This window comes from Tripterygium wilfordii, chromosome 17 (assembly GCF_013401445.1).
Source record: "Tripterygium wilfordii isolate XIE 37 chromosome 17, ASM1340144v1, whole genome shotgun sequence".
NCBI lineage: Eukaryota > Viridiplantae > Streptophyta > Magnoliopsida > Celastrales > Celastraceae > Tripterygium > Tripterygium wilfordii.
The window spans coordinates 1,073,467-1,101,301 of NC_052248.1; the positions used below are offsets into that span (position 1 = coordinate 1,073,467).

Here is a 27,835-nt window from a genome sequence, read left to right on the forward strand (position 1 = left end):
TCTATTTCAACATTTGATCCTTAATAGAGGTTGGCTAGCTTTGTAGTAAACTCTTGAAGAGCCATGCAAAAACTTGCTATCTGATGAACGTGAAAATTCACGAGGGAAAATTTTGGGCTGGAAAAAAAAAATTTGCGTCGGCAGGCTGAGTACACTATCGGGCTCCGCCCATTTTAGTTTTTCCAGGCTTTTGACCGATATCTTTCAAAGTCTTGGGCCGGAAAAATTATCTTAAGTGGGCAGGCTCAGAACACTTTTGGGCCCAGCCCATTATATTTGTTCCGGGCTTTCACTGCTCTCCTCAGACGTTACTGAAAAAAATCATTTTTTTCAGGCAAGAATCTAAAAATGAAAATACTTGATAGTGTAATGTTCTCCTATCTTATTTGTCTATCCAAAAAAAAAAAAACCTAACAAATGCTCACAAAAACTCTAAAATGTAGCTTTTAGCAACTTTTTATTTTGAAGAGTGTAAAACTGTCCGAAAGTTTTAGTGGCTCTGTTTGGTTAAATTAGAATAAGTATATAGTAAGCTTAGTTAAAACACAAAGTGTGGTCATAAGAGTATTGTTTATAATAGAAATCGTAATTAGTATCTCCTATGGCAATATGATTGGACTCTAGAAAGATTCATTACTAAATTATCATCTGAGTGATTAAATTATTTAAATAAATCATTTCACTTTTATTCTAACACCTTAATAAATTGGATGGTGTTATTGTAAAAAATAAAATAAAATAATTTCCGAATTTCCATGAAGAGAGTTGGTGTGGCTGCCAGTGCCACCAAACCCAATCGTTATGATGTCCAAAACACCCTTAAAGAATGGGCCTGAAAAGTTTGATAAAAAAAATGTCGAAATTGAAAGTTAGCAGAAAAGGTTAGGTGCGGCCAAAGGGCAAACAGATTGTGGCGACAACAGCAGCTTATCTTCAACCTCCAATCTACGCTACTCCTTCTGTTGTCTTGCCTTCTGCTGCCATGGATTCCAATCTCCCAATCTCAGAAAACACAGAAGCCATATCCACAGAAGATCAAAACCAAGACCAAAAGCAAAACCCACTTGCCATTATATCTTCTCAGTCTCCATTTGCAACTGCATCGCTCTCCTTCTCTCTTCCCTCCACAATCCTGCCTACCCAGTTTTTCATTCAACCCAAAATTTATACTTTATTTCCTTCTTCTCCAAACAAGGTCAAGGTACCCACTCAGGCCGCCTCTCTTACTCACCTCTCTCTGACTTCCTCCTCTCCCTCTCCCACCAAACTTTCCTTCAAGTCCACAATCTCTGCCAACCCTCTCGCAAACCCTCTCTCTTTCGGTGCTCGGAGCCCGCTTGACCCGTCGAATGGTGCTGCACTTCGTCGAGCCTCCATTGTTTGGTTCCGTAATGATTTACGCACCCACGACAACGAATGTCTCAACACTGCCAACAATGAGTCCATGTCTGTTTTGCCTGTCTTTTGTTTTGATCCTAGAGATTATGGAAAATCCTCTTCTGGGTTCGATAAGACTGGACCTTATCGCGCTCAATTCTTGATTGAATCAGTAACTGACCTTCGCAAGAACCTCCAAGGTAAAGGGTCCGATCTGGTTGTCAGGGTTGGGAAGCCAGAGACCGTCTTGGTGGAATTGATAAAGGCAATAGGGGCTGATGCGGTGTATGCACATAAAGAGGTGTCTCGTGATGAGATTGAAGCTGAAGAGAAGATTGAGGCGGCGATGAAGGATGAGGGGGTGGATGTGAAGTACTTTTGGGGGAGTACTTTGTACCATTTAGATGATTTGCCTTTCAAGTTGGAGGAAATGCCCACAAACCATGGGAGTTTTAAGGGGAAAGTGCAGGGACTAGAAATAAGGAAGACAATTGAAGCATTGGATCAATTGAAAGGGATGCCATCTCGTGGAGATGTGGAGCCTGGAGAGATTCCATCTTTGCTGGATTTGGGTGTCCAGTCAAACACCAAAATTTCTCAGGTTTGGTTCTCTTTTCTTATTCAGCTTTGTTGCCTGCTGAAGTTATTTACATATTATGTGAATTGGATGGAAATTAAGGTAGCTGAAAAGGAACAGCTGAACAGATCATGCGACAGTTCTAGGCTTTCAAGTTTCAATATTGGAAAAGCAAATTAAAACTGCTATTTCTTATCTGCCATCATCAAAATGCTGTGCCGTGATGATGATTGTTCTATGGACATTGTACATGTGTTTTTTTCCCCCTGTTTATTTGTTTGATCATGCTTGGTTTAGGGAATGATTTATCGATGATAATCATAATTTTAGAAGCAATTTAGGCAGATTTCAGTAGAAAAATCCTGGCTTCTTTACGCTCATTTCATTTTTTATATGAAACTAGGCTTCAATTAGTGCTTTGCAGCCACTATCTGGCATTAGGCAGTGCATGATGGATTGGCTGTTCCCGAATGCTTCTACCCTATAGTGTTATTGTTAGTCACGTGTGAAATTGGTTTTGAAGGATGTTAGCAGCAATAACTCTGTTGCTCATAGTTAAGAGAAAATGTTTTGCATTAAGTTTATAAATTTTGAGTGAACATACGAGATAGGTATATTACTGAAGATAACCTATGTAGTTAAGAAAAAGGCCATGTAAAGTGCTGGGTCGAGTTTTGCTTTAACTACATGCCACTAGTATGCTGAAGACTTACCCTTCATTTATCCTGGATGATTTGCTTCTTTTTTGTGTAAACAACTTAAGGAAAGGAGTTTGAGAATCACGTTGTTGATATTTAAATTTTTTTTTACCGGGCTTCAAAATTTTTGGTCGTAGGATCCATATCCTGATGCTTAATGAATGCCTAAGGTTGCATTGTCACTATCATTTGTTAAACCCAATTTTTAGTCTGATTTTTATGGTCTATTACCCTGTTTGTACTGAGCGTAGTTAACAGCGACTAATACAGTTTTAGGTACTTCAGTGAAATGTTATTTCAAAAGAGAATTCTATTTGATTCCAATTTTCATATCCTTTATGCTGTAAAGTATCGTCTGCTATTTTGTTATATAGGACGGAAAGCCAGCTGCACACAACTCTATGATTGGAGGGGAGACAGAAGCACTTCAAAGGCTTAAAAAGTTTGCTACTGAGTGCCAACCGCAACCTCGTGAGGGAGCCAAGGGTGGGAGAGTTGACAGCATATATGGTGCCAGCTTTTCCTGCAAAATATCTCCGTGGTTAGCCATGGGTTGCCTATCGCCTCGTTCTGTTTTCGATGAGATTAAGAAATCTACTACAAGGTATACCAAACATCCATTTTCTACATCTTTTGAGTTGCATACTTGCATCAAATAATTTTATCTATTATGTCCCAACTTATGACCAATGAAACAATGTGATGTACAGAACATTTTCTGCTGCTACAAAGCGGAATGATGGTGGTAATGGCTCACCGGGTACTGGAATGAACTGGTTGATGTTTGAGTTGTTGTGGAGGGATTTCTTCAGGTAACTTAAAAAACATGCTGCTTGCTTCTCCTGAGATCAATTGTTTCCTTGTCATAATTTCTCTTTACTTCTCTTATCTTGGTTTTTCTCAGATTCATTACCAAGAAGTATGCTTCTGCAACGAAACAGGTTGAAGCTGCTCCAGCGACAGCATGTACGGGTACTCTTGCTTGAGAAAGTAATTACTTGAGATGGAAAGGAAATTTGTTTATGGATCTTTTATTTTACTTTCCCGTAGTTATTCAAAATGTAGCTGCTACTTGCTAGACATTGGAGAATACCATCTATTATTGAACTTTTGATCTACGTGCCACTATGATTTTGTATTGATAATCTGTCATATTATGGTAGTGGAAAATCTGACTCTTAAAAAACTTTTTGAACAAGAGATCCCTTAGTTATACAAGCTTTTCCTGTTAGGTAAACCTAAGTGGGCTACGTTGATTTTGTTCATGAAGACGGTTTAGAACTTTGACTGTGTATTAACAATATACTGTCCTCAGGTAGAAAACGTTCGCGCGCAGTCTAACTATCTGGATTTAAGTTCATATCATATTGGATATTCAAAAAACAAGTTTGTACAGTAATTAACAGTGTATAGACATTATTCACTTAGGTGGACAAGTATCAGTCTGCACAATATTCGAATGCTATCGTAAAACTGTGATAGATGGTTGTTCATGCTATGGAATGGTAATACAGATGAAGATTTCTTCAAAAAAAACACAATCATGTTATCAGAATAGGTAAATGACTAAGTGGTGAGAAAACATAATAAGAAGAATCTCATATGATGCCAGAAACTCTGAGAGAGGATAGCACAACAAAAATGACCCAAAGCAGCATGAAGTAGACACAAGTCACCCAGGCCCATACTCTTGGTCCCCCAAGCTCTGCTCCCAGAGTTAAACGCCTGAGGACAAGAACCGATATACAGCCTACAGAAGTTGAGAAGAAAACAAGCAATGAGAAGCTGAGCCCCCCGGCGTTTTCAATTCGCAGTGGTTCTCTATACATGAAGAAATTGTATGCAGTGTCAATCAGCCATGGAATGCCAATGCCGATGTATATATTCACTGAATTGCTGCAAAAGAGTACAGAAGGGGGGAAAAAACAGTCAAAACTTCTAAGATATACAAAACTTTTCTAGTGTAACTTGTCCACAAATTTTATTCATCTAATCTCTAAAATAATTTCTCATAGTAAAACCTGCACGTGATGTTTGCGATAGCAGAGTCTGCTGTTGTCTGCCGTTCAGCAGCAATCTTACTTGCCACCAAATCTGGCCAAGATGTTCCACTTGCCAATGCCGTAAAAGCTATGATGTAAGCATTTATTCCTGCGAGAAATCAAGTATACATGTATGAGGAAGAAAAGATATAACTTCTATTTGCAGGATAGTCCCAGGATCTTTCATACTAGTAAGGATGAATACCTGTAACACAACTTATGATATCTGTGAGCTTCGTTACAATGTAGGCTATCCCACTGATCCATAATAGAGAACAAATAAAGGCAATCCAACCATGAGCGATGTGATATGGAGGCACAAAGGCAAATAGAAATCTCCATGGTGCGAGAAGTAATTGCCAAAGAATTCTTCCAATCCGTAGGTAGATATTATCCAATTTCCTTGATTCCTGGCTTTCCAACTGTACAAGAAACTAAAATTACTCTCATGTGTTACTGTGATCCATTGAAAGGGGGGTAAATGTTTAAATAGGAACTGTCAGCAGAGGTTCAAGAAATGTCAAATGTTTTTAAGGCTAAGAAAACATTGACTAATAAAGCACATAAATGGATTAATGGCATCCAAATCACATGGGTAAATTTGACTTAAGCGGTAGGAAACCAGGTCATGGGTTTCACAGATAATAGTAAACGTATATCTTCATTGTTACAATCGATTGTCCTGACCTTGACAATGACAATGATGACGGGCTGTGGGCACAGAGGAAAGTATTGCCCATAGATTGGTTCTCAAGCTAGAGATATATATATTTACCCCATAAATTCTCAAAAAAAGGGTTGATGCATTCAGCATGAACAGACATATGGTATACCTTGAATGCCTCCTCAAACTGCTCTTTCCAAAGTGTCAGTACATGAAGATTTTCTGATGGCCCCTTGTGACAATCTTTGTTTGAGGATTCAGCTTCATCATCATTTACAGGCACCTTTTCATACACTGGACCTGTAGAGCTATACCTTTAGATACAAAATTAAGATATAAAGCACATTGCACTTGTAGAAAGTTCAAAACCCCCTGCCCCGAAAGAAGGCATCATAATCCTGGAAGTATTAACATTGTCCATACAGAAGACATCAAATGCCTTGTTTAGTTCTTTCTTGACTATCAGTATTCAGTAGGCAATAAACCAAGCCTAAACTGCCTGACACCATAATATATCTCTTATGCAGATGCGCACATAGTTCAACATATCAAATTATCACTTAATGAAGTAAAAAAAGAATACATAATCCAAACTTCTCTTCCTATTCATTTGGGTCTTTGCCATTCCTAGCCCTATAGCGAGGATGGTATACCAATAGCAAATATATGCTAGTACCGTACAACAAACAACATAAAAGAGAAGCCAAAACTAGTATATGAATTGTAAAAAACGTTCCCTTACCTTTTACATAAGTAGAAACTTTTTCATATTCCACAATTTTAAATGTTATTAACATCTTAAGGCTATTAAAAACTAATAGAAGTTGACTATTTTATAGTGTCATCGACTCACCAAGTCAACCTCCTTCATTAAGATTGTAAAACAAATCTGGTCTGGATTCTATGCATATACAATTTTTGCTTTTATAGTACTATTGAGAGCTGCCATAGTATAGAGAACTATATCTACACCAATTCATCAACACGAGGAATATCAGACTGATACCTGATTCAATGTTTGAATGGATGGAGAAAATATCAACAGGATCCCTGTTTCCACCTTTCCCGTGTTGAAATATCTCAGAGCAATCACCATGGACAACGGTTTCAGGTATAGGTGAAGTTTCCTCTTCTGGCACCCATTCCTGTGGCCTCTCGGTTCTTGCACTTCAAATATACAGCAAACAATCAGAGGGAAAAGAGAGAGACAAATCTTAAATTGGAAACTTTTTCTCCCACTCAAGGAAAAAGAAGCACATACAAGGGAAAAGATAAGTAGGGCCAACGCTTATCTTGGGCATAAGCATGTATCAGTAATAATCCAAACTGCAGTACAGTCAATAATGCCTCCCAAAGGGTAATGACATTTGGAGTCCATATCTGCAGTGTAAAATAATGTCTTTGCTTCATCACAAAGGTTCCTCCAGAGGTAAATCAGAGCTGCATATAGATATGGGGCTTGCTCCTACATATTATATTAGAGGATACTGTATGACATACCTCTAATATTATGTATAGCCAAACATAAGCCCAAAAGGACCAAAAGAGCTCCACCAGCCATACTCCTATATCAGATATCTTTTTCAATTCACCAGCTCTTGGAACCACAACACAAACAGCATGGATGGCGAATAGGTCAAATGCAGCAGAACCAACAAGTGTTCCAGGACCCAAACCTGGAGGTTATGCAGTCCTACAGACTGTCAATACATAGGTATGAAAAAGAGATGGGGATATCTTAGACAAAGTTTATGTAGACACAGAGGTGGAATAGACAAATTCTTGCACATGCAGCTTAGAAGATTATTCAAAATAATTAATGGAATAAATGTGTAAAAATTATAATCTTCAATCGCATTTTAGTTTGATTGCTTTAATTTCGGCTTTCAATCAACTGAAATAATCTTAACTAATGGCTCGGTGCATTCTTCTAAGCTATCAAAAATTATAGAATTCAAAAACCCATACTCTCTCTCCATCTCTCTATGGCGCACACACACAATGGTGCACAACTGCACACATAGAAATCCTCGCACTCACACCCACACATATTGACACATGAGAGAGAGAGAGAGAGAGAGAGCTCAATCAAATTGGCATCGGGCCATCGGGCATATGAACAAAGTTTCATTTATAATCTCATAAGCTAAGTGAATTTCTTATTTAGCATATCTGAAAACACCATAAACTTCTACAACACAATGTATAACAGTTTATCTTTTTGCTACAACATTTTCAGGAATAACAGTAAGAACTAAATATTAAAAAAAAAAGTGCTTGCTGGATAGCTATAGACTCAGTTCCTCAATTTTTCTACCATATCATAAGTATGTCGCAAGTAAACCATGCAAAGTGAAGAGTTTGAACTAATCCCATGGTTAAACAATATAAAGAAAAAGGCCCAATGCCCTTCTCCAGATAGCTTAGATTGATTAAAGAACCTTTCTCCAATCAAAAAAAATGGGCAAGACAACAAGAAACTAGGAAATAAGAATTAAATGAAGGAAACGTTAGCAAGTTGAAAAATATAAATTAAATTAGAACATGGTGATAGTAATTCATCATCCAAAAATATTGAGGAGAGAAAACAAAAAATAGAAGGCAGAGGACTTTCTGCCATTTGGACTAATTCTCAATCCAGAAAACAGAGCATATGATCCAGCAAGACAAGATATAACATAAAAATTTATATGAATAATTATATGGGGAGAAGACGATGATGAGAAGAAAAGACAAACTAACCTCCCGCGTATGGCTGACCAAGATTTTGTATAGCATCAATAGTAGCTAGCGATATTTGAGGGAAACTAGTACCAAAAGCCAGCAGGGTAATGTCTGCAATTGTGTAATTCCACACCTTTTCATATCTAATAACTTGAGCATTAGTGCAAGGATCTATCTCTATCACCTTTCGGGAATGCTTCACAACATTTTCCATAGACCGAAAAAAACGAGACGTTATGGCTGATAATCCAATGAAACAGTAAGCAAGACCAAAGAAATATAAAAAGGCCCTAAATGCTTCCCCCAGAGCAGTTTCTCCATGGAAAAGCAAGTAGCTTTCACATTTCTCCTCCCCAGAAGTATTGGAAACTGCAATTATGCTCTCAATGGTTTGCCTATGTACTGATTCCATTGAAATCAACCTTCAGTCACAGTTCAAGTCTGTGACATCACAACTCACGCTTGGTCTCAACAGTTTATTTATGTAGCCTTCAGTAGCGATTCAAGCGTGCGCCACAAAACATTCTTTTTCAAAGCAGTAACTTAACCTATGACACACGTACACAACAAGTAAAACGCAAGTTTCATATTCAAAGAAAAACCATAAAGAGCATCAGGAGAAGTTTATAACACAAACTTGCAAGAAACAACACAAAGAATTAAGAGCAAACTGTGCAGGTCTTCACATTCCATAATCTTTTCTTTTCTTAACTTTTATTTCACATTTATGGTTCATCTTTCTCAAATGAAATAGCAGTATAATGATATGCCTGAAGATAATGTCACTCCCAAAGAAGCAGAAGATAAATATATTCCTGACATCTGGTGAAGGGGAACCTTCAACTGAGGCAGTTTTGAGTTCTTGCAAGTTCAGTCCAATCGCAATTAGTACATGATTTTCCATGTGCTCTCTATAGAAAACGACAAACTATTCTGTTCACCAAGCAAACACACACCATCTGTTCACCAAAATCTACCTGCCACTCCTGCATCGAAAATGAATTTAAGCACCGAAACTCTTAAATTAATATGCAGTTGCTCGAAAAATATCCAAAAGGAGAACCAAAAATCCAAAAACATGCATTTCGATTTTTATGTGTCGAGATTTACATAAATTTGTGACCAAACTCCATTGACCATTCACCAAGGAATATGCGACCCAAACCAAATTATACATTTCGTGGAAAGGATTAACGAGAACGAACCAAGTCGTAGTAAACCGGAGATGGACGACAGCCGGCGGAGTTCCGGCGACGCGTAGGGATGATGTCACTGGTGGTGTCCAGATTCCGGAGACAATTAGAAGATAAACATATGAAGAAAATGAGAATTTTGGACTTATGGTGGAGATTCTTTTATTATCTGCGAATTAAGAAAGCTTTGTTTGAATCGGAATCATCTCCATATGAACGAAGGCAGCAGAGATGGAGGTGCGTACTAGAGAGAGTCAGAGATGTTTAAACTCTAAAATATTGAGCCATTAATTTAATTTAAGAGACGACAAATTGTCCACGTCTTGGTTAATATTTCGTGGGGGACCATTCCGTGTATAAGAGATTACTTACACAATGAGAAGTCCCACATTGGCCAGGGAAAGAACAGCTAGTAGCAAGTAGATAAGATAACGAGTTTTCACGATCTAACACAATATAATCGATTTTTTAGGTCTAAACGACTACTTGGTTTAAATTTGTTTATTTTAAAGAATTTGGCTCACAATCCACTCAATATTAGGAATTTTATGTGTTATTTTCTCTTTTAAGTTCGTTTATTTTAGTGGATATAAAATTTGGCTCAAGACTAGACTAGGTATATGATGTGTTGTTTTTTTTTCGTTCTGTCATTTTCTTTTTCTCGTTTGGAGATTTAAACCTAACGGCTAATGGTGTCCAAAATGAGTGATGACCTATTATGGGTATCTTTTTTAATTTGAACTGTTCTAATTGGCACCTCAAAGACTTCCCAATTATGGTGGTGAGTGACTTGTAATTGTATATTCCAAAGTTGGGGTATACACAACATCTCCGAATCAAAAGAAATTATTTTTTATTTTAATATCTTAAAAATATTAAATTATTAAATGTGACGTTGAGATGGGATGTTGTTCAAGTGATATTAGGATATGTACCCCTAAAATAAATTGTTGTTTAAAATAGATAAAATCATGTATTCTATTTTGGATATATGGTTGGAGATGCATAAGACCTCTGCATTTAAGGAAGGTTATAGAATTCCCTTCACTTTTCACTACTCTTATTTGGAACGTTTAGAGCATCCATAATGAGACACTTGAGAATACACTTCAATCCTATACATCCATAATGAGACATGTTCTCAAGCACTTCAAAATACCTAAATTTAACTCCCTCTCTCATTTAAGTGCTACTCACTCAATAAAAATAATCATAAAATGTTGAGAGTGGGTCACACTATTGCTGCTATTCACAAATTAAGCGACTCTCCACAAATGGAGTGTGGGTAAATTTTCTAACAAATATCAAGTATCAAAGTGGCTCCTACATCCAGCACTCAATTTTATCCATAAACGGTGTTTGTAGAACTTCAAATGCCTCCGATGGTGGATGCTTAAAAGAACAGAAAATTATCAATGAAGCAAGCAATAATCATGTTGAAAGTCAAATTGTCAAAAGATTATGCAACCAGTTGGAGATCTGATTTTGATGGGTGAGATTAGGACACACCAGAAATAATATGGAAGCTTATAATACAACAGCTGTTTCGACCACCTTTTTGTCGTGTTAACCCACTTGAATTGTGTCAAAGACCATTTTTGGCTTGTCCCAAAAAGATGTCACCCCACTTGAGAGCAGCCTCGGATGAGTTAATACACCCATGCATCCTTGATCCACTCAGCAGTCGGCAGAGCTCCCCAAACAAGCAACAGGCTCCATTGGCATGGATTTTACTGCATTCCAGGCCTCCTCAATGAGGCCAGCTCTCTACCATAAAGGTCAACCATGCATCAATATTGTTGGATCAAAGGAGTGATGGCATATTCCTTGCTGATCCTCCTAAGAAACTCCCCTTCATTCACCAAGCCTCCGCGTGCACAAGCACAAACGACACCCAGAAACCAAGCTATCACATTTCTCTCAGGCATCAAACCGAACAGATTTTGTGCAATTCCAACAATCCCAATTAACATTGACGTTAATGATGGAATTCCATGACGGTAAATCAGAGTAGACAATCTCATCGAACACTTATGGGCAAGGTCCAATATGGCATAACAGGAGTACATATTAGTGAGAGATGTTTGGACAAAGCGGTAGCCATCAAGCCCAAAGAAGAGGGTTTGCGCGTGGATTTGTTTTCCGGTAAGGAGATGAGACGGGGGATTAAAGCACTGTATAAGGAACGGGAAGGTATGGATGTCAGGTATGACGCTATGGGAACCCATACCGCTATAGACAAGACTGGAGCTAAGGCCGCAGATCATGCTGCGGACTGAACTTGGGCTTGTATGACTTTGTTCCAAATGGACTCGAAGTTCTGGTGCCGGGTGCGCAAAATCAAGAGCTGCGGCCTGCGGTCGTAGAGGATGACCTTTCTAGGAGAGCATTTGGTAAACTTCATATCAATGCATAACGCAGAGTACAGTTCGACGGTTTCATGTACATTGAATCATCTCAATCCCTGGAACAAGTCTACTCTCAACACCTCTTCAGAATACCAGGATCCAGGGTGATCAAGGCAGATCACACTGGCAATAAGGCTAAAATACATCCAATAGAAAAATAAGTCACGAGTCTATGAATTGAAACACAAAACAACAATAGACCGTTCATCTGCCAGCGCTGGAGAAACTTCCTGCCAACAACCAAAACAGTAATGAGAAGAAACAGTACGGCACCAGAACTCCTTGGCCTGTCATCAATAGCATAAAATACAAATGGAATGCAATTCCTCGCTATAAGTATCACTAGCCAAATAAGCGAGCATAAGGAGAAGAAACCGCATCATATCCAATTGCCCCTAAAACATTAGAACAATTTTAAGTTATCAGCAGATAATGTATTACGAAAGATCACAAAACAACCACAGCAAGTCTGTCATCTGACCAATGAAGTATATAAAGAAGCCTAAAACAAGTAAATCAAATGGATAATATAAGAAGATACAGAGCTAGGTCTCTACTCTTCCTCTTCCCCTTCGTTCTCAGCTATGTTGAAGTAACGCAATTCATAAACATTCCTATCTTTGTTGGAGGAAATCACCCGAAGCCAATCACGCACATTGTGTTTCTTCAAATACTTCTTAGTCAAGTACTTAAGATACCTGCGAAAAATAAATATAGTGATTGAACTATCTTTTTCTGAAAGAAAAAATAATATTTGATTAAACTAGCACCAGGAATGTGCAACCTCGAAGAGAGAATATTACAAACTTGAAACATTGATTTCCTCCAAAAAGTCTATACTACAAGGAATTGAGCGTAAAAAACCAAAACTTCAAGGTACAAAGCCAATTGTCAATAATAGCAGACAAACAAGATTCCCTATCAGTAAAAGTCTAAAAGAAATTATGTTCCTTAATAGTAAATAAACAATCAAGCTTAATTATAAAGGTCAAGTTCTGATCAAAAAGAATTATTAATGTGGAGTCATTGAGGAGATTGAGGGTGCAGTAGATATGGGATATCATGGAACTTTAAGTAAACATGGAAAACCCAAAATTCCACGTGTTATTGCATTTGATGACTAAGAGTAAATGACCATGAAAACAACTCATTTGTCATCATCATCAGCATCAAAGCCTTATCTCAAACCATACTGGGCTTGGATAAATGAAAACAACCAAGTCGAAATGAGGAAGAAGAGAGGAATGGATCACCCAACATCCTAACTTTCATCTCAATAATGTCAGCAATCTCAAAAAAAGATACTAATCCATAGACTAGAATTTCCATCATGGACTCCTATATTCATTTTGAACCAAATGCTTGTGCTGACGAAAAACATCTCAGTAAAATTAGTCTATTAATGAAGAACAAACTCTTTCGCTAGCAGTGGCAAACATATTCACCAATCAATCTGTAACTCTTTGTCAACTAAGCAACACCTTCCAAATACTCCACATTCTAATAAATATAACAATCATGATTAAAAACCACAAACATTCCAAAATCAAATTGGAACCAAACCCCACCATGACCCAATGGCTATATATAACCATGTAAATACCAAATAAAGCTAGATTGAACAAAGCTGTTCAACAGCCTTCTGAAGACGATATAAAAGTAGGCACACAAGGGGCAGAGAAATCAGAGAGTATCAAACACTTATCATAGGTCCATTCGGCCATAAATTGAAAACTAAACTCCTAATCATTGTGTAGACTGAATTATTGAATCACATGCAAATGCAGGATATAGAACCATAGTCCAGATCTAATTCACCAAAGCACGATACCGAGGATAAAAAACGACATAAAACTAACGAAACGAAGTAAATCGAGGAACTGAAATCTCAAAATTGTATAAACTTAACGCAGATTCAAGGAGTAACAGTGATTAAACATAAACCAATGACTACCTCTTAGAGAAGTCGCTGCTGGAGGTAACTGTTATCTTACTCTTCTCTCGTGTCACGGTAATGGCGTCACCGAGGGCACCAGCCTTGCCGCCGACCTTAATCCTCTCCTGAAGAAACTTTTCCAATGAGGCAATGTCCATAATCTTATCCTCTACCGGCTTCGAGCAGTCAATCACGAACGTCGCTCCCTTCTTCTTCCCTTTGGCTCCCGTTGCAGTACCTCGACTCATTGTGCCCTCCCTACTTCTCCAGTCACAAAATCAATCAGCCGAGATGCACGGCTCTACAATGCCGCGGTATTTCTGTGAATTTGTTGCGATGTGCCGCCCACTTATGGTTTTAGGGTTTTTCGATTGGACCGGGGCCGAGCAACAATTTGTTTAAAACGACACCGTTTATTTATTACAGCGCGTCAGCGACTAGTCTTTTGACTCTTTTTTTTTTTTTTTTTTCATTTTAACCAGCTAAAAGCTCTATGTAGACAGTGATGCGGCAGGAACACCGGAGATGAGAGATGGAAAAGGATCTTATTGACGTCGTTCCGTGTACATCCATTGCCGTCGATTCCGTCATCCGCTTGGGAACGGTAACGAGAAATGAATTGGTTTCTCCTCCACAGTTCCGACAAACGTATTTGTGAAAATCAATCATTGTTAAGGCACCATTGATGTTCTCTTTCAGGCAGGTGCACTATGGGGGGCATGTAGAGGTCCATACGAGGCTCGGAAAAGAGGTAATTGCGACCTTTAATATCCAATCCAGCTTTGTTGATATGTATATTTGTTTTTAACTTTACGGACTACTTTTTTACAGACCTGATCGGCATTGCTCGTGCTTCGTATGTGGTATAGTTCTTCGACCTTTTCTTGGAATCTATTTGTTTTCTGTAATACTGCTGCGTTGTGCGTATAGTTTTGCTCACATTGAGATGCATTTCTGTTTGGCTCTATGTGCAGGGGAAGTCAATCGGCAAATACGGCTTTCAATGCGGTAAGCTCGCCAGTAACTATACAGTATTTCTATAACTCTAGAGTGAAGAGGATGAATTTGGCTTGCTTTTGAAGTCCTTATTCATATGCTCTATTGTGCATTAATTTTTGCAACAATTTTTAATACACATGCTGTTCTCTGTGTATGAAAAAACATGCAGTATTTTTTTTCAAGTTGCTCTCAAGTTTTGTGGAGACCATGGCTTTAGATTAGAGTGAATGGTGAAGGAGAATTAAGGTGAATCTCTCTTATGGATTATAGTCGAGCCCAAATCGTTCAGGATTAAGGTTTTGATAATGTTGATAGATTCAACTCTTCCTCTGCAAATTCATCCTGTTTTGCCTTACTGGTTGTGTAATGACAGTATGAAGTAAAGATACAAATTGCATTATGGATTTTGTGCTTGACCTATAATATGGGGAAAAAATTATCCTCTGTTTTCAAGATAATTATTTTTGTAAACGTAATGACAACTCATCAAGATAATATGCCTATTATTGTTCATGATGCAAATCATTTTCTCCTCTTCTTCATCCATATTTAAATTTTCTACTCTTCTGTGAGATAATCTTTCTGATTCTGTGTCTAAAGGATGCTGCTTGTTATGGTGGCTGCAATTTTTTCCTGAGCTTCCAACTAATCTCCACCCCACTTTTATTCATGTTTGTTTTCTTTTACTCTACAGGATATGTTGCTGGAATCCTAAATATTACTCAATGTGGACTTAAAAGATATCGAAGGAAAAATGATTGGGTTAGTTTGTGAAGTCTTTATGACATCTGCTCTTAAAAATCATTTATTTATGCGACACGAAGTTTGATCTCGTTATATGTTTCTCTGGAGATCCCATAGTTCAAGTTCCTTTTGTTGGTTCTTCGAGCATAAGGTTTTCAAGTATCTGCCATCGCTTGTATGATTTCATGTATGCACAAGTTTTACTCTAAACTTATTCATGGACATTTAATCCTCCAATTATTAGATTTTTTCTGGGTTATTTCTTCTTCTTCTTTTCTGGGGATGGGGACTGGAACCTGCAACTAGCAGGTCGATCGTAACCACGTTTACCACTTGTGGAGGTGGTTCAAATTATCAAGTAATCTTGAATAGGATATTTCCGTTCTTCAGTTGTTATATAACGTTTGAACATGGATTGTGTTACTCATGAGATCTGACACAGCTTGATGATGCAGCGATGCTAATCACTAATGTCTTTGACTCTTTCCCACTTACAGGTGAATGCTTTGATTGCTGGTGCAGTGGCAGGCGCGGCTGTTGCAGCTGGGACACGAAGTGGGACAAAGATGATATCGATGGCTGGCCTGGTTTCTGCCTTTAGTGTTGCTGCTGACCACTTTAAGTCATCTTGAAAAATCTTCTGTTGAAAACCTGAGGTGGAGCAAAAAGATCCCCGTCTTTACTGCTTTTTCTTGTTTACTTAGAAGTCCAAGGATACTGAGGTAGGTGGAGCCTGTAGAAGAGATCCTATTCAAGTAACTTTCTTGTACTCATTCAGTCATTTGATGAAAACTTTTGGGCATAATTAGCAGCTGAAGTAGCTGGTGTAGCTTTAGCTAAGGAACCTGTTATTTTGTTTCAGTAATTGTCCAACTTTTGTCTTTATGAACCAGTTCTTGGCGCACTGAAAGAATTCAATGCTATATGATTGAGGTGCAAAACTATTGGAAGAGACCTGTTCTCTCAATTTAGGAGTTAAATTTTTTTTTTATTCAACATATCTTCTCAAGACCTTGTTGGAAATCTCAGTCCAAACACATCACCATTGGTTATTAGGCTCAGAAAATGCATTAGTTGTTTGAGAGAAGTGGGGGATTTGCGTATAAATCACTCGGTCGGGTTATGCTAATCCGAGATATCCAAAACTATTAGGTGAAGTTTTAACAGTCTCCAGGATCACTTTTGGGCAACTCTGGTAAATCCAAAAACTAGTCTTCGAGCCATCGTGATGGCAATTCGCAAGCCAAAAATGGTCTCAAGAGTCTTGTCTCACAGAGAGTTTGTGGGGCCGGACTGCATGAGCATCCACACTTCGCACCATTCAGAGTTATTCATGACAGAAGACACGTCATCCATTTTGAAACTTTCTCACAAACAAACATCTTATAGGCAAGTGCGCCTGCATAAGTAACCCATATCTCTGTTACTTGTGTCCTTATCTTCCATTTTTTCTAAGTCCTTTGATATTTCAACGTTCTCTGTTGAACCTGGCTCTCCCCTGATCTCTTTGACCCTTCACTTTCCATCATCGAGCTCTTCGATAACCATGAAACATTTGAGACCATGACCAAGTGCTTGGTTGTGTATGCTTAAACATAGGAAGATGATTGTTACGTACCAAGAGGTAAGTGTTCTATTACAATCTTACTGTTTGTTCTTTGCTTCATTTTGTTTATGTTGTATTAGTGATCTTTGGTCGGTTTTGTTATTTGACATACACAATGTTTGTAAATCATAAACTGTGTGTATACAGAGTTACATAAGGAATTCAAGAGGAGTGCAGCAATTCACTTGTAGATGGATGCCATTCTCTTCTCCAAAAGCTCTTGTTTTCCTCTGCCATGGTGAGTACTCTCTCTCTCTCTCTCTCTCTCTTAATTCTCAGATTCTTCTGTTTTACCCCTGATGGGATTGGATGTGAGCAGTTTTTCAACATTCACTAATGATGTTGCAGGGTATGGCACAGAGTGCAGTGGATTCATGAGAGGTAATAAATGCTTTTTTTATCATCTTCCCTTTCTATCCTCTTCGTCATTTTCTTTATTGCTTGTTTTTTCTGGGCTTGAAGTCCTAATTTCGCAAATATTTTAGGGAAAAAATTATGTACCTAAATGTTCAAAAGTTTTGAGATTCACCTCTTGTGGTTTGATTAGTGTTAGCACACCACTGGCTGAAGAACTTTTGTTAACAGCAAAGTCACGTGTCTGTAAAAACGATATCGTTTTTGGCAGGTTTACAAATGTTACGCGTGACATGTAGGTGACGCCACGTTATTGGAGTTAACAGAAGTTAGTCACGTCGTTTTTGGTATATTTACATGTGTTTTTGACATACACATTTCACGTTATATGTATGTGATACCTTCGTTAACGGAGTTCACATAACTTGATAAAAAAAAAAACGGCGTTGACATAAGATAGTCCGGGTAAGTCTGCTAAAATGTTAAGATTGAATCTCAAAACTTTTGAACCACATGAGATACGACTAAAATTGACTAAGCCACAGATTTTATAAAACTTTTTCCCAATATTTTATCATAATGTCATCTTCATCTTTCCAATCTACATGTTTTATTAGTATTCTTTTTCTTTTTTCTTTTTAAAGCTGTTTTCTTGTATGCTTTTTGAGAAATCATATCAGATTCGAGGAGGTTCTTGATTTTTCACCTTTTTGTTCTCTTTTTGTGAAACAAATTAATTATGGGTTACCCACCCCTTCACTTTCAATCTTAGGAAACCCACTTTTCCTTTCCAATTTCGCTGTCAATTCTCACTCTCTATGCATTATATATAAAAAAAAGTTGGGAAAGAAAGAAACATGAATTATGACTAATGATTTCATTAGACCCTTGTTCGTTTACCTAAAAATACTTGTTTGTTTACCTAAAACAGTCTCTTGTTCAATTTCTCACTGGAAACACAAACCACACAAGCTTTCTCCTGCAATAAAAAGACACCATTTCTCAAAGGTCTGTCTTTGTATATTTGGTATGGTTTGAACCTGTTTCCTTGGGCTCTGTCTAATATATTTACCTAGCTTATGTTGCCAAACATTTTACTAGAAATAGGGGTGCCTCAATGACCACTTTAATTGCTGTCATAATTGATCTTGTATGAAGAAACTGATATTTTTGTATTTCCTTGAGTTGTGGACTTGTGGTTGGACAAAAATGATTGTTGAAGAAAAACAAAACTGACCGTATTTGTACAGCATGGATGCCCATCACCTTGTACTGTATTGTTTTTTTCTTATCATTATCACACCTACTGCATAATGGGTCGTTTTCTGATTCAATCTTATCTTTTTTGGCTTCTTCTTCGTTAGTGGGTTTTGGCCTGTTCTACTCACAGTTTATTTATTGTGTATTTGTATAGACTATGGTATAGACTGTGAAACCTTTTGTGGACTACATCTACGCTTTCTGTTATTAACTATATACATCAGACTACAGGGTTGACCAAGTTTGTGACTTTGTGGTTTTGTGGGGTCAGCTGGGTTTGGTTATTTGGTTGGTTAGGTGAGCTACCACGCTTGTTGGGCTCAACAATTCAAGAAGCCCACGTTTACTGCAAAATTCATGAATCAGAGTTTGGCCCATTATGATTATGAATATTGTAGCTGCATATGTTTTCTTTTCTGCTAGACTGTGAATGCATACATACATTTTACCTTGACATATTTCTGATGTTTAAGGAAAACTGCTCGTCACCATGAAATATCGATTGCTTGATTGAAAAGTTATTATCTTGGTGGTATTGAAAATGAATTTCCATTCTTTCTTTTTGATGTATATATACAAACATACACACATACATATAGAAATCGGAATTAGACTAGCGGGAGCAGGATATGCTGTATTTGGAATCGACTATGAAGGACATGGACGCTCGTTGGGTGCTCGTTGTTACATAAAGAAGTTTGAGTATATAGTAAAAGACTGCCATGACTATTTCAAGTCTGTTTGTGGTATGAATTCCTTCACCAGCCTTTTGTGTGTATAAATTAATTCTTTTGCTTAGCGCGAGAGCTTAATTATATGGTTTGATTCTTTTCTCAGCGGAGGAAGAGCTCAGGGACAAAGGCAGATTCTTGTATGGGGAGTCCATGGGAGGTGCAGTGTCACTACTTATACACAAAAAGAATCCAACCTTTTACAATGGTGCTATTCTTGTTGCTCCGATGTGCAAGGTATGATACAAAGGTTGGATTGAAAGTATGGTTTTTACTTGTTTTCTTTGGGAAATGCCTATTTTAGGTCTTGATTCTGCCATGACACTCTGTTAGATATCGGAGAAGGTGAAGCCACACCCTGTAGTGATTAACATATTGACCAGTTTTGAGGAGATCATTCCGAAATGGAAGATAGTCCCCACGAAAGACGTAATTGATTCTGCTTTCAAAGATCCTGTTAAGAGGGAAATGGTGAGAAATCTCGGTTGAAAAGTACGAAAATTTATCGTTGTAATCATGGTTGCTTATTGTTTGCAATGGACGTGTAGATAAGGAATAACAAGTTGATATACCAAGACAAACCTCGACTGAAAACTGCGCTAGAAATGCTCAGAACTAGCATGAGCCTTGAGCACACTTTACATGAGGTAATTCTAAATTTTCATATCTTTGGACGAGGGAATTTCCTTGAGCACCAACTTTGATTTTTTTTTTTTTTGCAGGTGACATTCCCATTCTTTGTACTGCACGGTGAAGCTGATACCGTTACTGACCCGGAAATAAGCAAGGCGTTGTATGAGAGAGCGAGCAGCAAAGACAAGACAATAAAATTGTACCCTGGAATGTGGCATGGATTGACATCAGGAGAGCCGGAAGAGAACGTTGCCCTAGTTTTCGCGGATATCATCACCTGGCTTGACAAGCGCACTGGCGAAGGCAGTGCTATTAAGGTTCAACCATTTGAGGACGGCTTGGACATGCTCGGTACTAAACCTGCATCACCTACAAATGTGAATGTAATTGAGAGATTCACTACCTCTGCATCGCCTGCAAAGAAAGGAACTTATCTTTGTGGATTGAATGGACGTCGCTTGCTCCATCTCTCTGCAATGTAGGCTGATCATGGTGCTTGTTAATGGCTGTTGTAAAGTGTTACTGTGTGAGAAGACACTTTGAAATGTACATTTGGAAAGGGAGATGCATGATAAATATTTTTTGATAAGAACAACAACATTCCATTAACAATAAACCACCTTAGGGGGTACAACCTCCGTAGTAATGAGGGTGTTAAGAAATGAAGGGAAATCCTCCAACCAAATTTGAAAACCCTGCGTTACCTCTCGAGATCTTCTAGCAAGAGTATGGGCTACTGGTTGTAATTACGAGATACATAATGAAAAGTAACAGACCCTAATTGAGCCACCAACTCCATAATAGTGTCTATAAGGTGACCAAAAGCCGACCATTGGTAGCTAATGGTTGTCAATGCTGTGACCATAATTGAGGAGTCAGTCTCTACCTCAATACTCTTGAAACCACAATCCCTACACATCTGCAAACCCCTGAGTATTGCCAAAGCCTCCGCCATAGTAGGTTCAAAGCACCAGGAACATATTCAGAAAAAGCCATCCTCACATGTCCCACCTTATCACGCAATATCGAGCCACCCCACTCGCCCCTTCCCCCTTAAAAATTGCTCCATCCACATTTAATTTATACTCCAACCGAGAGGGAGGCAACCACCTTCCAAGATGTGTTGGCCCCGCATTAACCCTATTACTGCTCTGACTTGCAAAGGCACGATTGAATTCATTAAGATAGTCTCGCGCAAAACTATTCCGGGCATTCCAGATAGCCCAAGCACAACAGATGATCAAACACACATCATTTGCTTTGCAGAAAGCAAACACCCATTGCATCCAATCATTAAACTGTAACTAGTACCCAATCTGCATATAAATATCTGGGACAACAGCCATCCAAACTTCCCTCGCCCAAGAACAAGAAATAAGAGCATGTGACACCGATTCCACCGAACATCCACAAAAACAACAAGAACTGTCATGGACCACATGCCGAAATCTAAGGTTCTCATAACAAAGGAGGATTCCACGAATAGCCCGCCAAATAAAATGTTTGATCTTATTTGGGAGACAAAGCTGTCAAATCCCCTCCCATGGGAAGCTATTATTACTCCCAAAAGATGCATGATAAATATTGATTCTTACTATTTATCGATTGAAATTGCTTATGACATTACATATTTGGGGCTTTATAGTATGTATTGTCTTGGAAATTCTGAAGAGGAGGTGGAAAATAGACGGTCTCTTTTTGAATTCCCATCGGATTAAGCGAATCTCAAATGATGTTTGATTGCTTTCATCAATGGTAAACTCATAAAGAAATTTGTGTTTTTTTTACAAATTTTTGGATAAAAATCAAATTTCGTTTGTAATTGCATTATTATTAGTACTGGTGCTCAACTTAACTAGTTAACCATTTGTTTCGTGTATTTTTATTCACGGTGCAGGGTATGAATCCTACGGGCTCTATATTTCTGTATATTTGTGAGTATGTTGTTGCATGTGTGAGTCGTTTGTGTTGCATGTGTGCGAGTTCTATATGTAATATGTCAATAATAATAATTTTTTTTTTTAAAAAAAAAAAAAGGGTGAGGCTGAACTCTTCCGTATGGGCTTTACTCCAGACTCCGAATATAGATCTCGTCTAGGCCCAAGGACAACGTCATTTGGGCCACATAATGCATCATTTCGATTTTAGATAGCTAGTCGCAGGCCCACACTGCATTGTCGAGCCCATAGCAATTTTGTAGACCGCGGTTATGTCATCTTCCCATTTATTCCTCCTCGTTCAGGTCTCGAGCGATAGATCCCGAAACCCCTTGACTAAACCCTAACCCTGTGTGAGCTCTTTGGTCGCTCCTTTCTTTCGATTGAAACTGTTAGTTTTCTCTTTCGATTTTCCTTTTCTTTTAACTAGAGATTACCAGAAAACTGTAATTCTTGTTCTTTCATCTTTGTTGCAGCTGCTGTTCTAGTTAGTTTCTGTGCTTCAACATGAGGTACGCTATGCCAATTTTTCTCCATTATTTTGAAACTTTTCGAGTATGTAGTGACTAGTGACTGTTGAGCTATTGTTTTGGAGCAAACGAGTGTTATTTTGGATTTCTTCTTTATGTTTTCTCTTTTTTAGTTGTGTTGATCTTTGTCCGAGATAGGGCACTGCTATAATTCTATTCATCAGTGGATCTGCTTCGAATTTTATTCCTAATACATGCGGATCTCTTTTTGCGTTCATGGAGTAATTTGATTATGTCTTAAGGATGTTAAGGAGAATAAACTGGTGAATTTATGTGAACTTTGAAATTGGCTTGGGAACTGTATTTTGCAATGAGAATCCGTTGTAAAATTTGAAATTACAAAAACTAAGTTGGAAGTTCTATTTCTATGAGCTTTCTTAATTTGTTCCATCCATCTCTTACTCTTTTTTTCCTTCGTTTGCATATGCACAACATTTATGTTTTTGGTAAAGCCAAACATCTAGAGCTTCTGGTTGTTATTACGTAGTGACAGAGTATGGTTGTGCATCATCTGCGTTGTATTTTTCACAGATTACTCATACCGTAGTTGCAATTGAATTGAATCACTCTTTTTTCTTCTTTTTTTTTCTAATAGTAGTTGGTTATGGACCTATGGTTATATGACTTCAATATACTAATATTGTTCTCTCTCTTTTTCTCTCTTGCAGTAAGCCAATGGAGGAGGATGCAACTGTAAGTATCTTATGGCTTTATGGTGTTTTTTTTTTTTTTTTTTTGTGTTGCACCTTGTTCATGCTCTTCCCAAGCTGTTTCCATACTTTTTTTTTGGTAAGTGGGTCCATACTCCATAGCCTTGTTCAAAAAGGGCCTTCAAACTTTTATCATTAACATTTTATTGGTAGGTATATGGTTGCTTGACCATGTTTCTACATGGCAGTGCAAAGGGGATCGAAGTAGGTGGAGGGAATGTAGATTTAGCAGATGTTTCTTTATTAAAATATGGTGTTTCCTTTTGCTTTTACTGAACCCTCAAAAACCAAAATAGATATGTATATGTTTATTAATGCATGCTTTTGACCTGTTATGTTTAAGGAAAATGCAAAACAAACTGATAAAAATTTTCAGTTCATTAAGCTTCAAATTTTGCATTTACTTTTAAACCTTTTTTTACTGGCTGCACTTGTCGTGTTCTTCACATGACTTATTCTTCCAATCCATCACCCTGAATTTTTTGTTTAAGCTAGAGGCACTGCACTTACTTAAGAAATCTTCATGACAGGGTGGCAAGACTGAGGAAGAGGAGTTCAACACTGGGCCACTTTCCGTGTTGATGATGAGTGTTAAGAATAACACCCAGGTAGGCAGTTTTGTTAGGAACTGTGATTCTTCTTGCTGATATTGTAATCTTTTAAACTGATTAGTCTTTAATTGTAAATAGAGTGTCGTAATACAATCAGAGACTCAGAGGTGACACATTAAGTTGGGGTTTTTGGGAAACCTGAACCTGTTTACCTTGGGGAGTTAGGTGAGTTTGGTTTGTAGGCTGTGTGATAGGCCTGATCAATGTTTTCTCTAAATTATTGTTTTATTTGCTTCAGCAAGAAGTAGTTAGTGTTATTTGTGTCAACCTGACATGCTTCAATTTTCCATATTCCCAAACAGGACATGTCTTGCTGCTTTTGAGCGATTGTTCTGACTGAACACTGTACTCATATGGGTTGTTCTTCTATTGTGTTCTAATTACGAAGTGATCTTTCTTCATCAGGTGCTAATAAACTGCAGAAACAACAGGAAGCTTCTCGGTCGTGTGAGGGCTTTTGATCGGCACTGTAATATGGTTCTTGAAAACGTTAGGGAGATGTGGACTGAGGTTTGGTTTATTTTGTCAGTCCAATTTCTATAGTATTCTAGAAATTGTCAATACAGTTAGTTAATGCCTTATCTTGTTCAGGTGCCAAAAACTGGGAAAGGCAAAAAGAAAGCTCTTCCAGTCAACAAGGATAGGTTCATCAGTAAGATGTTTCTCCGCGGAGATTCTGTTATCATCGTGCTTAGGAATCCAAAGTGATATGTAATGGTGTCAATGATGTTTTGGGCACGAAGGAAACACAAACTACCTTCCTGCATTTTGTGAGAGAAATGTCTGCATAGTATCAGATATTGGTTCGTTTTTAGTAGTTGTTTTGGGAAGTTTCTTTCTACTGTGTTTTATATTTTTTGTTTGTGGTTTTGTGCTAATATTTTATGCCTTCACTCTTTTTGGTGCTAGGTAAAGTATTAACGCTTGGGAATTACTATGACCTAAGCCCAGCACCTCTTCAGGGGCTGGGCTGGGGTTCCTGGCCCGCTAGGCCCGGCACATCCCATTTGTGGGCCGGCCCACGTGGCCCATCTCAATTTAAATGTTATTTTATTTATATTTATTATTTAAGTAGGGGAATAATTAACCCATAGGATTTGAGGTTCGTGGGCCGAACTGCAAACTGTAGCGAGATGTGTTGGCATGGCCCATGAAGGTTTCGGGCCACCTCTGGGCCCTGCCGGGCTGGGCCGGCCCAACAATATATAAATAGCACAAATGCAAACTAATTCAGAGCGTGCAACGGTACTCAATAAAAAGACACCAAATCAGTGGGATTAATCATCCTCCCGTTCACATTGAAACAATCAAATCCACAGCTACAAGCCTACAAGCCTACAGATCCCGAAGCCTTTTTATCAATGTATCTAGAGATTTTCTCTGTGGATTCTGCTTGGCTCCCCTGCTCCCAAAGGTTCCAAACAATCGATCTGAAGGATCCCTCAATTTCTCAGAAACTGTTATTACTTTCCTGTAATCCAACTTATAGAAACTTCTCTCCCTTATCACTGGATTCAGGAAATTCTCAGGATGACTGCCCAAGAGCAAATTAACCATTTGCCTGGCCTCTGCAAGTGCCGCCTTCAATTGGTTAGCATCCATATCTGAAAACGAAGGTCCCAGATTATCGGTAAAAGATTCCAACAACCGGATGTCTGCATCAACTCCCATTACGGCATTTACATTGAACCTTTTAACTGAATCCGCCAGTAAAGCCCCAACAATCTTCTCTGATATGTGAGAAAGAACATCTTGTAAAACCCTTTTAAGAACCGGAGCCGGAAGTATCTGCTGGGCAGTGGAAACCAGAGTTTCCAAGTATATTAACACCTCATTCACATATTCATTCCCATTCTGTGACGGCTCATCGGCCATCCAATTCACATTCTCGATCAACATCATGAAACCATCGATCTTGGCTTTAAGCAGCCCAGATAGCATCTCTTCTGCTGCATCACGGGCATTAGTTAGAGGAAACTGCCTCCTACCCCTCTCTGCCATTCTCAAGGGAATCCCTGAGAGTTGTGCAGCATGGCGGAAGAAGAAATCACAAGCACGCTCCATTACAGCCATGTTTGCTGCTACCTGCATTGCCTGAGATACCCCATGTACTGATGAGTTTATAAGCTTCAACAGCGCCCCATCCAAGACGTCACTCAAAAGGCGGTCTAAATATTTCTTAACAACATCATAGAATTCAAGCTGCCCACCATGCGACATAAAGCTCACAGAATCCTCAATAAATGATCGCACAATCCGACAAGAATCAGGCACTGTAGATGAAAATGGAGCAACATAAGGAAATGCTGGTACAATATCTGACGTTTGTATCTGAAATGAAAGCACATTCATTGAATACTCATACTCTTTCTTCATCAACATCTGCTCAAACTTATCAGCAGAAAGTGCCTCAGCAATCTGTTTTCGACAGTCTGATAACAGCAACTCGTGGTACTTATCCCTATGCTTGCTCAAAACATCTAGCAAAGCATCTACTGGGTACCCATATTTCCGCAAAGTCACTCCAAGCAAACTCACATAGTCCTTTATCAACAAAAGATGGTTCGCAGTTTGCATCCTAGAAAACTGATCCTCTAAAACTGAACACATCTTACTAACAGCAGTGTCCCACAAATTCTCAACTTCCATTTTGTTGATCAAACCCCCGCCAGTCCTCAAAACTCTATCTTCTACTATGAAAAATCCAGCAATTTGTGCAAAAAATGTTTGATGAGATTCGAGAAAGGGAGTCATGGAAGATACCTGAAAATCTGAAGTCAATTGAAGTTTCCGATTCTCGAAGTAATATTGCTTAAACCGGTCTTCAAGGCCCAACGTTTGGTGTATATGATAAGCCCTATAGAGAGGAGTCAAATCGAACCCCAACAAACCACTGCCACCGTTACCAGCATCATCCCCGATCCTTGCCCCGTCCTCATCATCTTCCTCATGCAAAGCGTACACAGAGTCGCGCAAACCGAGACGGCTCTGCTCCTCTGCTTGGCGCTGCTTGATTCGCAGGTCCTCTTCTCGCTGCCGCGCAGAGGAAGCTTGACCGATCGCCATTTGCCCCAAATTTCTACTCACCACACGGATCTCCACAAGCCAGTCCCCGAACTCTTTGCTCACCTTCCGCTCAATATACGATCGGATCGCCGGGATCTTACTCTCCAACATCCTTTTCAGCGTCAATGACGGCGTCTCGTGCAAAAACTCGCGCTCAACTGAATCAACAGATTTTAATGCCATATAGAAATTATCATTGGAGAGATGATGATTGGCTCTGACGCAAAGTTCCATAAGCTTGATACAAAGAACTATCGAATGAAGAGCCAAATTAATATTGTTGGAGACAGTTTCTGCTTCTAGATACGCGTCAAGGGAGTTAAGGAGAGGGAGAGCGACATACTGGAGTCTAGAGTTGGAGTCAGAGATGGCCGATTTGAGAGAATCGACGTCCGATAGTAGGGATCGGAGGTCGTCCACTGCGAGGATAAAATCCTGGTAATGTGCCTTGCAGACCTCCTCGATTTCAGATTCCTTGGAGCGCGCAAAGTGGCGTAGATTGTGGAGAAGAGTCTCAGGCTTGCCAGAGGCGAAGGCTTTACGGACAAAGGGGCCTACGTCCTCGCCGTTGCAGAGAGCGGAAGAGAGGAGGAGCTGGTCTAATTTGGCGCCGGAGTCTCCGCCGTCTGCAACAGCCGGGGCCACTTTGCGGCGGCCCTTAAAGGAGTTCATTTTGCCAAGTACGGTTGAGAATCGGTGGACTGAAAGGAGAATATTTAGGCGGAAGAGTTTTGGAAGGGACAGGGTGGTTACTTGGACAGCAAATATGGGGAGGTGGGCGACTGGGAGAGGTTAGGATATGTCGATTTGACTAATTTGGCCCTGGGAACGTTGGAGATTAAGGGTTTCTGGTCCTGAGTAGCGGGTTATAATAGTAATATCCCTGACAGAAGTCTAATATAATTGAGAAAATTCTTCTTTCAAGAAATTTATTGGTCTTGTAAGCACCGTAAACGCGTGCTTCGTTAGACTAATCGTGGCAACTCACCAATGCATTGCCTTTGAGCCCATCCTAGCGGAGTAAATTTCCGGACC

At 38.9% G+C, this 27,835-nt stretch overlaps 7 protein-coding genes across 10 annotated transcripts; 4 read left to right on the forward strand and 3 right to left on the reverse strand.

Annotated features, from left to right (window-relative positions):
• Positions 1–847: 847 nt before the first annotated feature.
• LOC119983014 (blue-light photoreceptor PHR2) lies at positions 848–3,790 on the forward strand. The gene is made up of 4 exons (XM_038826654.1): positions 848–1,978; positions 3,027–3,256; positions 3,363–3,464; positions 3,557–3,790. Exons 1-4 carry the CDS (start codon positions 983–985, stop codon positions 3,636–3,638), a joined length of 1,410 nt encoding a protein of 469 aa, XP_038682582.1. The 5' UTR covers positions 848–982; the 3' UTR covers positions 3,639–3,790.
• A 299-nt stretch (positions 3,791–4,089) lies between these two features.
• LOC119982391 (magnesium/proton exchanger) lies at positions 4,090–9,555 on the reverse strand. Of its 3 annotated transcripts, none has more exons than XM_038825727.1 (10): positions 9,288–9,555; positions 8,920–9,068; positions 8,101–8,630; positions 6,859–7,034; positions 6,620–6,738; positions 6,365–6,525; positions 5,528–5,658; positions 4,900–5,116; positions 4,674–4,803; positions 4,090–4,548 (listed from the first exon to the last, which is right to left on the reverse strand). In XM_038825727.1, the coding sequence occupies exons 3-10, from the start codon at positions 8,492–8,494 to the stop codon at positions 4,251–4,253; spliced, it is 1,626 nt and encodes a 541-aa protein (XP_038681655.1). In that variant the 5' UTR covers positions 8,495–8,630; positions 8,920–9,068; positions 9,288–9,555; the 3' UTR covers positions 4,090–4,250. The 3 variants fall into 3 exon arrangements, with proteins under 3 accessions (XP_038681655.1, XP_038681656.1, XP_038681657.1); XM_038825728.1 differs by having other exon boundaries at positions 8,903–9,068; XM_038825729.1 differs by lacking the exon at positions 8,920–9,068.
• A 2,471-nt stretch (positions 9,556–12,026) lies between these two features.
• On the reverse strand, positions 12,027–13,955 carry LOC119982392 (60S ribosomal protein L22-2-like). Its single transcript, XM_038825730.1, has 2 exons — positions 13,638–13,955; positions 12,027–12,381 (listed from the first exon to the last, which is right to left on the reverse strand). The coding sequence occupies exons 1-2, from the start codon at positions 13,865–13,867 to the stop codon at positions 12,237–12,239; spliced, it is 375 nt and encodes a 124-aa protein (XP_038681658.1). The 5' UTR covers positions 13,868–13,955; the 3' UTR covers positions 12,027–12,236.
• Positions 13,956–14,082: 127 nt separating this feature from the next.
• LOC119982152 (outer envelope pore protein 16-4, chloroplastic-like) lies at positions 14,083–16,303 on the forward strand. Its single transcript, XM_038825361.1, has 6 exons — positions 14,083–14,223; positions 14,319–14,370; positions 14,451–14,482; positions 14,594–14,627; positions 15,313–15,380; positions 15,860–16,303. Exons 1-6 carry the CDS (start codon positions 14,152–14,154, stop codon positions 15,992–15,994), a joined length of 393 nt encoding a protein of 130 aa, XP_038681289.1. The 5' UTR covers positions 14,083–14,151; the 3' UTR covers positions 15,995–16,303.
• A 151-nt stretch (positions 16,304–16,454) lies between these two features.
• Positions 16,455–20,538, forward strand: LOC119982151 (caffeoylshikimate esterase). Its single transcript, XM_038825359.1, has 8 exons — positions 16,455–16,986; positions 17,116–17,206; positions 17,317–17,349; positions 19,182–19,328; positions 19,420–19,550; positions 19,647–19,784; positions 19,862–19,960; positions 20,036–20,538. Exons 1-8 carry the CDS (start codon positions 16,948–16,950, stop codon positions 20,426–20,428), a joined length of 1,071 nt encoding a protein of 356 aa, XP_038681287.1. The 5' UTR covers positions 16,455–16,947; the 3' UTR covers positions 20,429–20,538.
• A 1,609-nt stretch (positions 20,539–22,147) lies between these two features.
• On the forward strand, positions 22,148–24,596 carry LOC119982474 (small nuclear ribonucleoprotein Sm D2-like). Of its 2 annotated transcripts, none has more exons than XM_038825866.1 (6): positions 22,148–22,236; positions 22,360–22,395; positions 23,082–23,106; positions 23,654–23,731; positions 24,140–24,244; positions 24,326–24,596. In XM_038825866.1, exons 2-6 carry the CDS (start codon positions 22,391–22,393, stop codon positions 24,440–24,442), a joined length of 330 nt encoding a protein of 109 aa, XP_038681794.1. In that variant the 5' UTR covers positions 22,148–22,236; positions 22,360–22,390; the 3' UTR covers positions 24,443–24,596. The 2 variants fall into 2 exon arrangements, with proteins under 2 accessions (XP_038681794.1, XP_038681793.1); XM_038825865.1 differs by having other exon boundaries at positions 22,161–22,274.
• A 369-nt stretch (positions 24,597–24,965) lies between these two features.
• Positions 24,966–27,571, reverse strand: LOC119982473 (exocyst complex component SEC15B-like). Its single transcript, XM_038825864.1, has one exon. It carries the CDS (start codon positions 27,470–27,472, stop codon positions 25,070–25,072), a length of 2,403 nt encoding a protein of 800 aa, XP_038681792.1. The 5' UTR covers positions 27,473–27,571; the 3' UTR covers positions 24,966–25,069.
• Between the last annotated feature and the right edge of the window lie 264 nt (positions 27,572–27,835).

Bases quoted from the DNA above. Each gene is read 5' to 3' on its own strand.
- LOC119983014 (XM_038826654.1), top strand. From the start codon at position 983: ATGGATTCCAATCTCCCAATCTCAGAAAACACAGAAGCCATATCCACA. The intron at 1,979-3,026 runs GTTTGGTTCTCT...TTTGTTATATAG, and splicing joins CAAACACCAAAATTTCTCAG to GACGGAAAGCCAGCTGCACA. The intron at 3,465-3,556 runs GTAACTTAAAAA...GGTTTTTCTCAG, and splicing joins TTGTGGAGGGATTTCTTCAG to ATTCATTACCAAGAAGTATG.
- LOC119982391 (XM_038825729.1), bottom strand. From the start codon at position 8,494: ATGGAATCAGTACATAGGCAAACCATTGAGAGCATAATTGCAGTTTCC. The intron at 5,659-6,364 runs GTATCAGTCTGA...ATAGCTCTACAG, and splicing joins CCATTCAAACATTGAATCAG to GTCCAGTGTATGAAAAGGTG. The intron at 4,804-4,899 runs GTATTCATCCTT...GATTTCTCGCAG, and splicing joins TATCATAAGTTGTGTTACAG to GAATAAATGCTTACATCATA.
- LOC119982392 (XM_038825730.1), bottom strand. From the start codon at position 13,867: ATGAGTCGAGGTACTGCAACGGGAGCCAAAGGGAAGAAGAAGGGAGCG. The intron at 12,382-13,637 runs GTAGTCATTGGT...TATTTTTCGCAG, and splicing joins AGCAGCGACTTCTCTAAGAG to GTATCTTAAGTACTTGACTA.
- LOC119982152 (XM_038825361.1), top strand. From the start codon at position 14,152: ATGGAAAAGGATCTTATTGACGTCGTTCCGTGTACATCCATTGCCGTC. The intron at 14,628-15,312 runs GTAAGCTCGCCA...TTTACTCTACAG, and splicing joins CAAATACGGCTTTCAATGCG to GATATGTTGCTGGAATCCTA. The intron at 15,381-15,859 runs GTTAGTTTGTGA...TCCCACTTACAG, and splicing joins ATCGAAGGAAAAATGATTGG to GTGAATGCTTTGATTGCTGG.
- LOC119982151 (XM_038825359.1), top strand. From the start codon at position 16,948: ATGCTTAAACATAGGAAGATGATTGTTACGTACCAAGAG. The intron at 19,329-19,419 runs GTATGAATTCCT...TTCTTTTCTCAG, and splicing joins CTATTTCAAGTCTGTTTGTG to CGGAGGAAGAGCTCAGGGAC. The intron at 19,551-19,646 runs GTATGATACAAA...ACACTCTGTTAG, and splicing joins TTGTTGCTCCGATGTGCAAG to ATATCGGAGAAGGTGAAGCC.
- LOC119982474 (XM_038825866.1), top strand. The intron at 23,107-23,653 runs GTAAGTATCTTA...TCTTCATGACAG, and splicing joins CAATGGAGGAGGATGCAACT to GGTGGCAAGACTGAGGAAGA. The intron at 24,245-24,325 runs GTTTGGTTTATT...TATCTTGTTCAG, and splicing joins TTAGGGAGATGTGGACTGAG to GTGCCAAAAACTGGGAAAGG.
- LOC119982473 (XM_038825864.1), bottom strand. From the start codon at position 27,472: ATGAACTCCTTTAAGGGCCGCCGCAAAGTGGCCCCGGCTGTTGCAGAC.